At 39.1% G+C, this 15042-nt stretch overlaps 1 protein-coding gene across 3 annotated transcripts; it reads right to left on the bottom strand.

Annotated features, from left to right (window-relative positions):
* Positions 1–1169: 1169 nt before the first annotated feature.
* On the bottom strand, positions 1170–14622 carry CETN3 (centrin 3). 3 transcript variants are annotated; one of them, XM_080371350.1, is made up of 6 exons: positions 14252–14408; positions 11183–11318; positions 9382–9496; positions 6546–6737; positions 4696–4718; positions 1170–2150 (listed from the first exon to the last, which is right to left on the bottom strand). In XM_080371350.1, the coding sequence occupies exons 1-6, from the start codon at positions 14266–14268 to the stop codon at positions 2121–2123; spliced, it is 513 nt and encodes a 170-aa protein (XP_080227476.1). In that variant the 5' UTR covers positions 14269–14408; the 3' UTR covers positions 1170–2120. The 3 variants fall into 3 exon arrangements, with proteins under 3 accessions (XP_080227476.1, XP_080227477.1, XP_080227478.1); XM_080371351.1 differs by lacking the exon at positions 4696–4718 and having other exon boundaries at positions 14252–14407; XM_080371352.1 differs by lacking the exons at positions 1170–2150; positions 4696–4718 and adding an exon at positions 6173–6388 and having other exon boundaries at positions 14252–14622.
* Positions 14623–15042: the final 420 nt, after the last annotated feature.

Here is a 15042-nt window from a genome sequence, read left to right as displayed (position 1 = left end):
ATTTTCATTGTCTACAGAAGATAAATATGCCCCTGAAATAGTTTAGGTAGGAAGTTAAAAGCAAAGCCAGAAACTACTGAAGTGGACAGTTCTCGTATTGTTTCTAGAAAAATACTTGTTAAGAGCAGTTCATAGGCTCAGGATCTCTTCCCTAAATATTCACCTCCTAAACAGATCTGTTAAGATGGAAAAATACTGGTTAAAAACTGGGTTGGTTTTTGTGGCTTTTTTTTTTCTTTTGGCATGGTACCTTTTTTTAAAAAATAAATTTTACATTTTATGAGGTTTTTTGCTATTGGATTCTAAAGCATTTTACTTGACTTCCAAGAAGTTTGCTGTATTTATTCCCAAGGAAGATTTTCTCTTGCATGGCAGAATCCTTCAACTCTATTTTTCCCCCTTTCTCAACTATTATACTGAAATTGATAAAAAAGAAATTAAGTACATCTATCCCATGTATAGCAGAATCTATCCCCATAAAAACCAACCTTCATCCTGCAAATACTTTATGCTGTTTACTTTTTAAGCAAGAACCTGGTTATAAAATTCACCTCTGATATACCACAGAGGAAGTTTTATTCACACTTTAAGACTGAGGCATGAACAGATTATTAAGACGACTTCAACTTCCTGGAACATAACTATTTCTTTCACTCCCACAAATTTCATATTGGCTTTATCCCTATCATTTTCCCCCCATTATATTTGCAGAATTAATTTTGAAAAAATCAAAATAAAGATATCTTAACAGGAAGACTGACCTTTCCTAGCAAAAGCTGTTTGAGAGACATCTCTCCTGGAGTGATACAGCACAGCAATCCCAGCTGAAGGCCACTTACCGCACTGGGGTTCTGCATGAGGTCTCTGTTCATAACACTTGGTAAGTTATATGGGGCCACTGCCAGTCATTGTGAATTACGGCAACTTTCTGTACAAATGGACTGGTATTGATGGCTTAATAGAGAGCAACACACTATTTCACAGATAAGAATGTTACAATGCACACTTGAAAAATAATAGCAAAAATCTATTAACTTTGATGACCTTAACTTCCATCTTCAGTAAATTCCAAACTCTGATTGTTTGTGCAGGGCAAACCTGTATATAACCCCAAGATTACTGACAGTTAAAAAGTAGCTGCTTTTCTGACAATAAAGATGAACACAGTATTAACCAAGATTTAAAGTTACTTTTTTTATATGACTGAAATTTAAAAAGAAGAAACTAATATACAGGAAATCTGGAAGATCAATCCACATGAACTCTTCTGGAAGACACCTAGCAAACTAGAAATAAATCCAGTCTCCAACTACTTTAAAAGTTCATTCCCTGTGATGCTTTTCTTCTAATTAGATACTCCAGAAACAGCATCTACTCATCATGAACAGTTGTCATTGTCTCCACAGCTATCAGAGCTGTAGTTACTGAAGAGAGAGTTGCTGGTTGACATCTGAATGATTTCAGCACATCTTTGATAGTTTATCTTCATGCATAGTTGCCTGTCACTTGCTATCACACAGGGGGTAATACAGAGTTAAAAAATTCGAGGATGCAAATGCTTGCTCATTTATTGTTACCATTAATCTACAACAGCAGAAGTATAAGCCTATAAATGAAAAAAAAAAAAACCAAAACTTTTCCCTGAAGGATTTTACATTACAGTCCAGTTCAGATTAAGCTACAAAAATAAGACTTTCAAGTAGCAATAGTAAAGAACATTATTAAATGGAAGTTTGTCAAACCTTATGTATCAAAACTAAGGCCACAACTAATGCTAACACAAAGTCAACTTCAAAAGGTTCTCATAATATGATACAGTATAGAAATCTCATACAAAGTTATTTTACAAATGAGTACTCGAACATTCTGAAATGCAGCATTACTTACTTGTTCTAAAATGATATATCAATTATTGTAGTGATAATATTTAATGATGGAAAATATTGAACTATCGGTGCATATAACCTGTCTTTATTTTGGCCCTGTGAGGAAAGTAATTTTCTGCATCACTCCAGCTACAGAAATGAATGGAAGTACAACACATTGTAATGGAAGCTGCCAATGTTTCCTCCCTTTTGTGCTGAGTTAATTTCTTTTCTTCTAATGCTAAATATCTCCAGTCATAATAGCAATAAATTCTTCTTGATTGACTGTAGAAAAAAAGAAAACAGTTAGACAAACAGCAAACATCCATAACTCATAAAATAAAACAATGCATATCTGTTTTATACTTTCTATGTAAAGGTCTCCCAGTATTTGTTGTCTCTCATCCATTACTATTCAGGGTTTACAAATCTGGATTTTTTGCTTCTAGAAGAACAGAGATTTTGCACTTTTTTTTTTCTTCCATGTAAAAGGAAAAGTCAGAATGCAAGCTTAATTATGTAGAAGCCAGAATCCAGCTCACATATAACAAGCTATTATTTCTAATTATGAAAGTAAAAATATTCTAGAAGTAAAACAAGATAGAAAAAACCACTGAGAAAAGTATGTAAACAGATGGCTATGCAAAAATATGATACTTCATTATTAAGATTCTTTAAGATTTATAACAATGTTTAAAATGGTAGATAATCATCGTTTCTCAAGCAACAGTACTGCAGCTCCAGTTACGATGAAGTTCAGTTTTATTCTTGAAATCATGGTTCAGATATTTATGCCCAAACCGCACCCCCACTGTGAACCATGCTATTCTTCTCTCTCAAACCTGTAACACTTGCCAAATACAAATTTAATTTTAAGATCATTTACTAATGATTCCATAAATTAGCTAGAATTAAAATGGACTTTTGACAAGCTTTTCCCCATCTGAACTTTCTTCATTCTTCAGTTATAATTAACAGAAATCTTACACAAATGTACTTGAAGAAATTAAGTCATAATAATAAATTAATTAGCAGTCATTAATTATTTTGCTGCACTCATACCTGAGCTATTGACCCTACTCATATGTTAAAGCAGAGCCACTGTAAAAGAGTTAACCAATGAACATGTTCACTCTGCAACTAATTACTGTAACGGGGAATGATTAGAATAAGCCCATGGTATGGAAAAGACCAGACATGTATGAAGAATTCTCCCTGACAATTATCTGTCCCAACCAATATGCCAAAGATATTCCTAAACAAAGCACTGCAAAGTAAGAGCTACATTTACAGCTAAAAGAAAATTAAGTAAATTCAACTACGCTGAAGAATAAAAACCCTAAATCTACCCCGTTGCGACACGTGTCAAAAATATGAAACAAGGAGATTTAGTCTAGCGTAGGACCCTACGCTCTGAAATACCAGTCTACCATATTGCTACATCACACTACACATAAGCACTACATTGACTGTATGACTTCAAAAAGCATTTCCACTGCTTTATCACAGTAACAGCACAATAATTGCACAAACATCCTCCCCAAAATATTCTCCAGTTTAAAAAATCCTGCTTAAACAATGCTGAAAAGTGAAAATACAGTATTATAATGACAAACACATTTTCTAACAGTCAAAGAAACTGCAAAGAGAAGCACAGTTATGATTCCCACCAACTCAGTTAATCCCTCATCTGATTTAGGATCTGCTCACAAGTTAAGCACAATGAAATCAGAAGCAATCAGTCTTTCCTAGTGTCAGATTTCCCTCAATTCCATGACACAAATTATCATAAAAGAGGAAACTAGGATCCCAGCTAATATGAAGATAATACTGACTTACATAATCTGGAGAGTTAAAGGAGCATATTATTTCAGTTTGTTTTGGGTTTTTTTCCTAATTCCGTGCCAAAATCTGAGACCTAAAACTGGACTGTTTTTCCTACAGATGCATCCACACAGGACAACAAAAACTGCATGAATTGACAGCATGGAGTTTCTAAAAACAGTCAGGGTCCAAAACAGAAGTAATTTCTAAAACTAGGAATACAAAAATAAGAAAATTTCTGTTTTTAAGGCAGACAGGAAGATGTCAGAAACACTTTCTTCTACAGAAACTTATGTACAGTGTACCAGTACAGCTCTGTGATTTTGCTGGAAACACAAGTTTTCAAGTAGCCTGGGTGTCACACAACAGACTTTGTTTCACTATGAGCAAAACAATCCCTCAAATGTAAGAACTTTGTTAAATCACAAATGGCACTATTTCTGTATTTAAAGTATCAATTAAAAATGCTACTAACTAACAGTTTCAGGTAATTTTTTTTTTTTTTTTTGCCAGGAAAAAAATTACTTGACAGCAAGATTTTGCTATGAGACCCAGATGTTTGAAGCTAAACAGAATAGTGATTTACAGGATTATTTACTTTTACAGAATGAATCTTAAAAAGCTAGAAACAGCATCAGTTTTCTTTAAAGAAAACACATAGAACCTTAAGGATAAACAGCACCATATACAAACATTATGCTGTCAATCTTCCACATTCAATCTCATGCTTGACTGTTCTAACAAAGAGAATGAATGGATGAAGGAATAAGAGGAAACTGAGCCACTCACTCTTAGCTGATCAACTTGAATAAAAAATGTAGCACTGATGCAAAATAATTATGACTCAGTAACCTTCCTGAAAGGAGCTAATGTTCTGCAATCAATTTGTAGTGACCAAATAACGACATGACAAAAACGCATCTATGCTTCTGACACCTCAGTTGGCAGGTCCAGGACCACGACACAGAACAAAACATGCTTGCAGATGACTTCCACTCTCATTCACCTCTACAGCTATACCTTCAGGGGCTGGGGAAAAAAAAAAAATAAAGTGCATGTTTGGTGGGGTGGTGGGGGAGGGACAGTAAAACTAGCAAGGCAGGTCCTTATAACTCCTTCTTTTAAAAGCAAAATAAGCTCAAAATTACCTACCTAGATTAGCAATCAATCTAAAGGACTGAGAAGACAGGCATCACTCCTTGCCTGCTATGTAGCTACTGAAAAGGAAGTAAATAGCTATCCTGTTGTCTACTAGAATTCAGTGGTAATCCTGTATGTCACTGCACACAGACAGGTGCCTGAAAACAGCATTTTCAGCTTTCACTATACCGACCTGCTTCAATTATCCTATAGGAAACACTGAGAAAAAAAACCAAAACAATTAAGATGCAGTGCCAAGAAAATCTGATCAAGTACTGAGACTTCAGGGATACAATCAGCAAGAACAGTAACACTTAAAAGACGAAATTAATAGTTTTCTCCTGGCTTAGCTTCCTTAAACATCTCACCTGTGGAATCAGACACTGCCAGTGCAAGAAGTGTGTGGGATGACACAGCTGGGAGTGTGGAGGAACACAATTATGCAGTAGGGATTTATTAAGGAACTATGGCCTCTTTCTCCATGTTTAGTTCAGTAACAAGTGTCAACATTAACACTCTTCTGGCGGTTGAATCACCAACCTTTCAGTCTTTGTCTTCAGGCTCTGTATTTACACCACTACAACAGAGCAAAAGGTTCGCATTTCCACACCACCAGGTTTAAATGTCCTGCTTTTCCTCTTAAAAGGGGTTGTTTCAGTACTTAATTAATTGTATTCCCAGGTATGGAGTAACACCAGTCTCAAACGCACTGAGGGGAGGGGTGTCTGCCACAGGGCTGACAAGGTGGGGTTTTTTCACTAGTAGTTAGAGCTTTGAGTGCCACAGATGTGGTGGCTCACAAGTAGAAATAAAATCCTATTGTAACTGGAAAAGTTGATGAACTGCTAGTGAAATCTCAGACATGAGTCACCATTCTAAAAGAAAAACTGAGAAGCGGTTTTCGATGACTGTTAGAAACTGCAGTGTTCAGATACATGGTCTCAAGTGACTAGTCCCTGAATTTCAGATATTAAGGTTTCTGGTGTAAATATAACAGTATTCTCAAGTTAATGAAAAAAACCTAACTTTCAGTGTTCACAAAGAGGTAATAAGCATAGTGTCAAACTGGATTTGTTAAATCATTCTTTAGCTAGCTAATAAATCCCTTCTGCAGCCCACTTGGTATGGACCTTGTCAATTCCCCTGAGCCATTTTTCACACTACGCTCTTCAGCACTCTTGAGGTTCAGAAGTACATTACAGACCCATCCAAGCTCCTGCATATAGACCCAGGGTACATCCAGCATGATTTATTAGCTTAACACTCCACATCTGACTAACATGCTGAAATCACAACAGTGACACATCACCACTTAAGAAATATTGACTAGGCGATCAAAAGAGTTTCTCTTAGCCCTTTAATCCCTTTAGTGATTTATAAGGAAATAAAAATGTTCTGTAGGTACATCGCATCTCCCATGTACCAGTTCAATTACTTCCACCTACAACCACATTTTCATCACTCTTTTAATAGTCCGTGGTTGAATAAGTTTAGTGGTGCATCAGCTTGAGAAATCAACTTGATTTTTAGACTCCAAGATGTTCTTCCAGGACTAGTAGCTGTCAAAAACAATTTCCATTACTTGTAAGCTAAATTAAGTTTGAGCAGAAAGTTACTTAGGAAGAAACCAAAAAGGACATTTTCACAACAAAACCCCATTTAAAAAGGGGAGAAAAATAAGAACAGACTATATGGGGTTTTGTTGCTAACACGTACTTTCTCCATCGCCATCCTTATCAAATTCTTCAATCATAGCTCGTAGTTCTTCATCAGACATATTTTCACCCAACTCTCTAGCAACCCGGCGCAGGTTTCTCAGGCTTATTTTACCAGAGTCATCATCATCAAATAATTTGAATGCCCTGATTATTTCTTCTTGTGGGTCTCTGTCCAATATCCAGTCTGTCACTGTAAGAAGGATACTTAAGTTAGATAAAAAAATTCTGAAGGGTAGACTCAGAATGACCTTAAGAGACTAAAGCAGTATGAAGCACACACACTTCCAATTTCACCCATTCTTCCATTTTTATATATTTAAATTCAACATGCATATTTGTTTGTCTGTTATCTGACCTCTCTTTCTCATCTCTCTTTTCCCAGGATGAGTTTCTCTTTGGGACATAGCTGTTGCAGTGGAAAACTATGTGGCAACTGGAAACACAGTCATGCTTTAAGCGCACTATTCAATAGGAATTAAAAGCAGAGACATGCTTCCTCTGTCCCAGACTTACCTTTTAGAAAATTACATCAGCTCTGACAGATGAAGACATGCGATTTTATTATTTTTTTAATGTTTTGATGAGGATAGAATTTTGACTTGGAGAGAACACTGAAACACCAAGTAATAAAAAACACTCACATGGAACCTCCCTTTTAGGTACAAGACCACACTAACAGGAAAACAGAAAAAAACTAAGCCCAGGGGTTATTTAAAGGACACTGCTATGAACTGAAAGATGTTAATACTGAAAGGGTTCATCAGCCTTTATTATTCCTTTTATCACAAGCATTTGTCAGTTTCTGTAACAGAAAAGACAAACTTGCCACATAAAAGTATTTTTCTAGTAATTATTTCAGACCAACCAACCATAATGTATCTTCACATCTTTGTACCTGCTAGCCTTGTATTACAGGGCTTGCTATTTATGACTTTCATCAAGCCATTAAAAACACATCAACGCTGCTTGTGCATAGAGAGCCACTTAGCATCTGCTGCTGTCTGCAGATGGAACGCCTGCTCTGGCTTAGTGAATTTGACAGGAAAAAATTATGATTCAAGCTCATATAAGCTCACTACAGCAATAAAGTTTATATGTCTACATAAATCCCTCAGATTTATACTGAATTGAAGTATGTTCATTTAAAACAACTATGCTGCATGACAATATGATATAATTTGAAAAATTCTACCTTTTGCAGCAAAAAGACAACTGCACTGTTAGCTGAAGAACAATAAAATACCAGGTTTCTAAATACTACAGGTAACATTATTGTACAAAAGGAGACAAAATGTAATTGCATCTTTATACATTACAGACCAGCCAGTCCTACATTTAAAGTGATTATTAACATTAAATTATGAAAAACCGATGGCTCAAGAATTGCTTAGCTACATTCAGCAGCACTTCACAATTAAAGCTTCATACTATAACCTATTTTCTCTAACTCCCTGACCTTTTTGCTAGAAGCGGTATCATGTTTAATTTTGTGCCAAGGTCACAGCAGCACTCAAACCCAATTCAAATTTTGGGACAGGTTCGATCACCTTCCAAGTACATATTGTACTTTCTACCAGAATTTTCCTAGCTTACCACTGCACTTACTGAGTGCCCATATTGATAGCCAAGACAGAACCAGGAGACAACAAACAATGCCTGGACTGGCTATCAGGAATTTAGAAAGAATTACACAGTAATGATAGTATATTCAATTATATAATATTATAGCGTGATGATGTAATTACAGCAGTAGTATTGTTGCTATCAATGCAATACTCTCAATTATTTTTTACCTTCCCTCCCCCCCCAATTAAATTGGGACTGATCATATATATTTCCCCATAGGCTTTATATTTGGTTCTTTTCTGACTTACAATTTGCTCTTTCCTGGAATACAACTACAAAAATATTATCTGTGATTTAACAACATAATTTGTCCAATCCTAACCCATTAAATCATTAACATCTGCCACTTTTCAATCAGTAACTGTTTTGCCACACTAAGTAGATTGTTATTTGTAGCCAAGAGCAAATACACATCTACTACACCGGAGCAGGTTTTTTTTCTGAATACTGACACAAATCTAATACCTTGAACACAGGGACTGGAATAATGAAATACAGCTATAAAGCCCACACAGCTTTTTTTTTTTTTTTTTTTTTTTTTGGGAAACACAAATTGTATGCAAAAGTATAAGTTACATGTAACATCCAAAAAAAAAAATCTTCAAAGAAACTTAAACTCTAATCTTTTAAAATTCTGCAGATCACTACATACTGGACATATGTCAAACTGTGCAAAACACAATCTTCAGATGAAATAAACAGCCTAATGAAATTCCACTGGTTTTATCAATAGTTGAAAATCCTTGAAGTACAATATTTAATATCTCCTTCAACTTTTCTTTGTTATATAGGAAGTCTGTACTCAGTTTACAGTTTGTCTGTGTATGCACTGCTTCCTGTGAAATTCAACGTCAATTATTTTTTCCACAACAGGAAGAAGAATCTTATAAAATGCATAAACAACACAAGAATATCTACATTTTAAGGTAGCATCTACTCCTTTGTAAACATTTAAAAAAGATTAGGACTATGTATACTCTTATTTCCTTCTATACTGTGGCTATTATTCATCTCGACATATCAAACTGCGTATTCAGAATACAAAGATTTATCTTCCTCCACCGTTTACTTTTATTAATAAAAATATGAAATCTCCCAGTTCTATTGCTTAATAGTAGTTAATAACTGAAAAAGTACACAAAGTACTTCCACATTGTAGCAACCACTACAGGTTAAATTTCTCTAAAGATACATAATCAAACACATACCAACTTCATTAAAATCTTCAAAGGTGATCTTGCCTGTTGCTTCTCGGTCATAATCTTTAAGTATTTTCAGCACATCAGCTTTTTTCACATCAAAACCCAAGGCTCTCATTGCCACCTTTTGGAATAAAATGGAAGTGCAACCATATATGAAGATTAAATACTGATTTATCAGATTTCTTTTTATTTTCAGTAATTACCTTCCCAAGAGAGAAGGTGTGTATCAGTGGTTTAGCAACAATAATAAATGAATTTAACGAAAGTAAAAAAGCTCTGATTATAAAAATCACCTAAAACTACTATTAGAAAATGGAATGTCAAGTTACAGTGAAAAAACTAGCCTTTGCCTTTTCAGGGATTTCACAGACTGGACCAAATGCTTCTTAGGGCAAGTAGACTTTCCTGACTGCCAAAAACATTTCACGTACCGACCCTTTCTTGAAGATAGAACTGAAAATCCTTCTTCAAATTAGTCTTCAGTATTCATACTAAGCGTGTATATGTTCATGAGTTTACAAATCCTCTTACAGGTGACTTCACTTTTTCCAGTGCACAACATAAACCAATGTATCTTTTCTTTTTCCATTAGGTTAGGAGTGCATGTTTAGTTTCCATTTCAACTGAGATAGCAATTTCTCGGTACACACACTACCCTGACTTCCTCCAAACTGACAAACATACACTAAAACAGAGATAGTTCTTTTCTTTATGTATTTCTGCTCTTCCACAGTATTATCTTCAGGACCACAATATTTAACTAGGCAGATAAGAAATAGCTTTGCAAGTAATCATGACAGCTGGGAATTCAAAGCATACTGTAACTGGAAAAAGCGTATTAACAGGCCCGAAACAGTTCCCACTCACTGTGGCTTCCAGCAAAGATAAAAGACCTGAACTCTGAAATGAAGGAGTTTTATAGGAATCGCTAGACCTATGACACGCCTGTAACACCAATTAAACTAAAAATAAGACTTCTGCCCCCACCCCACCTTTGAGTTACGTGGTAGAGCCAGAACATGGAGGCAGCAGGTTGGATGAGGTATTCCTTCCCAAAAGAATCTCACCCAATATATGATAGAAACACTGGCCTCTCCAAAGCCACTTTTTCTTCTTGATGCAATACAATCAGAATAAAAATTCATAAAATATTTAAAAGACACTTCAATAAACTTAATGTACTACTTCTAGACTTCCAGACAGGACTCATTAGGAAAGACTGCCATCCTACCCTCCATTTGCCAATAGCTAACGGGAAGAGATGTCTTAATTGGGAAGGGCAGCTACCAAGCCTCCCAGACGCAAAACAAACAGCATCTCTCATTTCTACCATCCATAGGCTCCCTACTGAAAAATGCAAGTGGTAAGCTCTGGTGTGTAGTCAAGAATTTTACAAATCTGATTTACATCTCTTACCTAAAGCATCTGAAACCTGTGGGTTTTCACAATACCAAGCTTTAGATTATGCAATGCCTTAAAAAAGAACCAAACACCTTTTCAAGAGCTTTTTCCACTTAGTCATCTGTCCAAGCTAAACCCTGGAACCCTGGGGAGCATTCAGACCAGTGTTATGCAGCATGCTACAGTAATTCTGTTACTGTGTCAAGTATACAGTGTGGGAAGAAAAGTTCATTCTTACACCAATGCAGTTATTTCCTTCCTCTGCCCAGCTGCCCCCCCAATATCCTCACTCCTTTAGCCCAGCAAGAGACCTTGAACATGGAGTACTTTTTAAAGATACAGCCAACATCTTAAAAACTCACTAAGAAACATATATATTATCTGCCATTAAATGAAAAACTTTTACCTTTAATTCATGATAATTTATTGCTCTATCTTTGTCTGTATCAAACAACTCAAAGGCATCTTTAATTTCTTGCTTCTGTTCCTCAGTCAGTTCTCTTCTCTTTTTCTTCTTAGTTTTGTCTACTGAAAGCTCGCTCCTGTACAAGAAGAAACAAATTAAGTGTAATAGATTTCTACTGGGAAGATACCACTTAGATAACAATTTCCACCAACTAGAAACTTACCATAATTGCATAGATCACTACCTTACCCATTCAACCTTTTCCCAGCTTGTCCTCCCGGTTTAAAATACCATTCCGAATAGACAAATCCTCTGTGAAAGTTGAATGATGCCTCCACTCCCCCACCCAGAACACCAGAACAAAATCAACACAGGCATTTTGGTGAACACGTAACAACAACAATAAAAAAAAAAAAGAGGGTAGAAAAGCTGTCAGTTAAAAGGATACTTGAGACTACAAACTGTATTAGCAGTTGAAATGATACAACTCGTGACAACACTTCATTGCTAAACTGTAGCTTAGAAAAAAAGAATTTTGACACAGACAGGCTAACAGAGGCTTAACTAGGCCAGACAACTGGGTTGTCTGGCTACTGAAGTGGGCATTAGATGCCACAAATCGGCTTTGCTGCCAGTACCAGTTCTTAGATAAATGGCATTTACAGATATTTTTTTTTAAATCACACACATGCATACTGCTCTAAAGACTTTTTGGTCTGTTTTGGTATATACAAAAAGAGAAGCGCCCCCCCCATTTAACAAAACTTGCCCAAAGACAGCCCTCTTTCCCTTGGCTAATGTAGAAATACAATTAAATTTTCAGATAACAGGCAGAAAATACATTATACATATACTAGAAACACCATTTGAAAAAAACCTGAAAAGGACAGCACTGATAAAACCTACTTTGGACCCAGCTAGTAAAGGGTACATTTTGTTGTAAATGTGTTTTATTCACATCAGTGAGACTGACTGTTGTATCCAGAGTAATTGCTTGGAAGATCTCCAGTTCAGAGCAAGAACTCTAAAGCAAAAAAAATACATTTGAAATAACTGGTGATATCAACTCAGACTGCTACAGTACTCAAGATACACTCCTGGAAGAAGTAAGCAATATGTGAAGCTCAGCAGTATGCTGTCACTGTGATGAACAAACTACTGTGGCAAATCCCCTCTGTCCAGTGATCATGAGGCCGCACCACATGTACTGAGTCCAGCTGTGGACACCCCAGCACCAGAGATATGCACAGACAACAGATAATGCCTAAGGGAGACTACCACGCCTGGTGGCTTGCAGCACAGGGTGCATGAGAAGCTGAGAGAGCTAGGTTTGTGTAGACTAGGGTGAGGTGACTAAGGTGAGGTGACTAAATGACATGCTGACTAGGTAGAGAAGCGCTAAGGAGTGGAGATCTAAGTGCTGTCATTCACTGCCTACAGGATTATTACACAGAAGACAGAGAGAGGTTCCGCTCAGAGGAGCAGAGTGAAAGGACAAGTAAGAATAACTTAAAAAAAAAACAACACACCACTAAAAAAGAAAAACCACAACAAAACTAAGAAACTGCATCTGGACTAAGGGGAAACATTTTCCCAGTGCGAGTGTTTATGTGTTGGAACAGTTGCACTGGGAGACTGAGGAGTCTCCATCGTCAGAAACTTTTGGCACCCACGTGGCAAAGGTACTCAGCACCTCAGTTTTGTGTGGGACCTACTCTGAGCAGAAAGCTCAAGTAGATGACTTCCAGAAGTCCTTTCTAACCTAAATTATTGTATAATTTAGGTTATGCTCTCAGGAAAATGCTCTTTACACTGACTTGTTTGCACCAGAAGCAGAATGCATGCTGAGTCATCCACTGTAAAGTGTATAAAAATTACTGATGAGTGAACAGAAAAACTGCTTTTCAAGGATATTTATTTTCCAAATCTCCTGTAACGAGCTGCTTTTTCATCTCCTTTGTCAAGAATTTGGTAATTTTAATCAAAACCAAAAATTAAACACACATTTAATGTTCAACATTTAGTTCAACATTAGTTAGGGATTTAGTGTTCCAACAACTGCAGCTACACCATAAAAATTCCAAATATAGACAAGAAGAGCTGCATAAGCTGGACCTGCCTCAGACCACAATATCCTCAAAGAGTGAGAAGTCCTTAGCAGACCAATTGGGACAGTGTGATTTCACACAGGCTTTGGATTACGATAGCTTTTGGAAGGCCTAAAATAACTCTGAGCTGCCTAACTAGGACTGGGAGAGTAGCTCAGATCCAGAAAGCCCACGTTTTGTGAGCTGTGATGATGAAATCCATTTAGAAATCTGAAAGCAGATTAACGCTGAACTCTTGTGGAAGAAGGATCTGGCTAATGAAGTGGGGGATTTTTTAGAGCTTAGCATAAAATATTTTTTTCGAAAGATGGAGCAGTACTTCAATGCAAGTAGTTTAGTGCCACTTCTTCTATAACCACTTTTATCACATGAAGCGTGAAGTTCTAAGAGTTGAAAATTAAGGATCACATATGTCATACAAGCATATTAATTACGCCCGAAGAAAAAGGATTTGCCAGGTATAGAATTAATCCGGACCCCTTTATCCAAGTTACTGAATCAGAATTGAAGAACAACACAACAAAACAAACTCTAAAGCTTAAGTTAACGTCTATTAAAAAGGTTTTCTGAAGGTGCATTAGTTCAGACAACCCAGGAGGCACCTCTCAAAGCCAGCCGCGACGGGCCCTGCCCTCCGTCGGTGAGCAGACGGCGGCCCGGCCTGATCCGCCGCCGGCCGCCCACGACCCCCTACGGAGGGATCAGACAGAAACGGAGGGATCAGACAGAAGCCGCTGGAGGATGGGAACGACCTTCGCCGCGGCACGCCAGCGCCCAGGCCTCGCCGCTGCCCGCCGCACCCTGCCTCCCACCCGGGCCTGCCCCGGAGGCCCCCCGAGGGGGCAGCGAGGCCCGGAGGGCTCCGACGGGCCCCGGCGGACGACGCCCGCCCCCCAGCCCCCCGCCCGCGCCTCCAGGCCCGAAGGGGGCAAGGGGGAAACCGCCCCCGGCTCATACCGACCTCAGGGCCAAGCTCATGCTGCTGCCGCCCAAGAGCCGGGCCGCGGCAGGACGGGCCGCACCGGACCCGGCCGTACCGGACCAGGCCGCCCGCCCCGCCCCGCCGCGCCGCGCCGCGCTGCGCTGCCTTCCCCTTGGAAACGCGGCACGACGCCAGCGCCCGCCAATCCACGCCCTCGTCGTCACGGCACCGCCGCCTGGCCTCCCGCCCCGAGCGCCAAGCGCCTGCTTATTGGTCGGCCGATTGCCACTCAAGGGGGAGGGGTCTCCGCTTGTGTCGTCGCCGCGGGGGCGGGGTTTTCGGCCCGGAGTTCTGTTACCCAGAAGGTTGCGCGGCGCGGGGAGAGGCGGTGCTGGCGGTCTATGGCGGAGCGGGGCAGTCGCTGTTCACCTACTAGCCCGGCTGGCGGGGTCCCGGGGGCGGCCCGGAGCAGGTGTGTCACCTCTGCTCGCCCTTCCGCAGTCTGGATGTGCTGTGGCAGAAGAGCTCCCCGCCACCTCAGGCCCTGCGCGCTCTCTCCGCCGCTCGGTCGCGTGGCGCCATCTTGAGTGTGGAAGTACGGCGGGTTTGGCGGCCGGCCGGCCTGGGGCCGGGGAGCGGGCACTGGCTGCGCAGTCGGCGCGCCTAGGTGTTGGCAGTGCTTGGGAAAAGTGGCCTGGCCTCTGTCTACTGAGAATTGGTACTGGCAGTGCGCCTTTAAGATAGGGCCTGGAAGCCCTGTGTCAGAGCTCGGAGATGTGAGGGGAGATGTGCAGCGTAAGTGCGTTCCTGCGCTATGTATATACGCAGAT

Source organism: Falco punctatus, assembly GCF_963210335.1.
Source record: "Falco punctatus genome assembly, chromosome: Z".
Classification (NCBI taxonomy): domain Eukaryota; kingdom Metazoa; phylum Chordata; class Aves; order Falconiformes; family Falconidae; genus Falco; species Falco punctatus.
The sequence above is the reverse complement of the archived record's forward strand: the minus strand, read 5'-3'. Positions and strand labels throughout refer to the sequence as shown.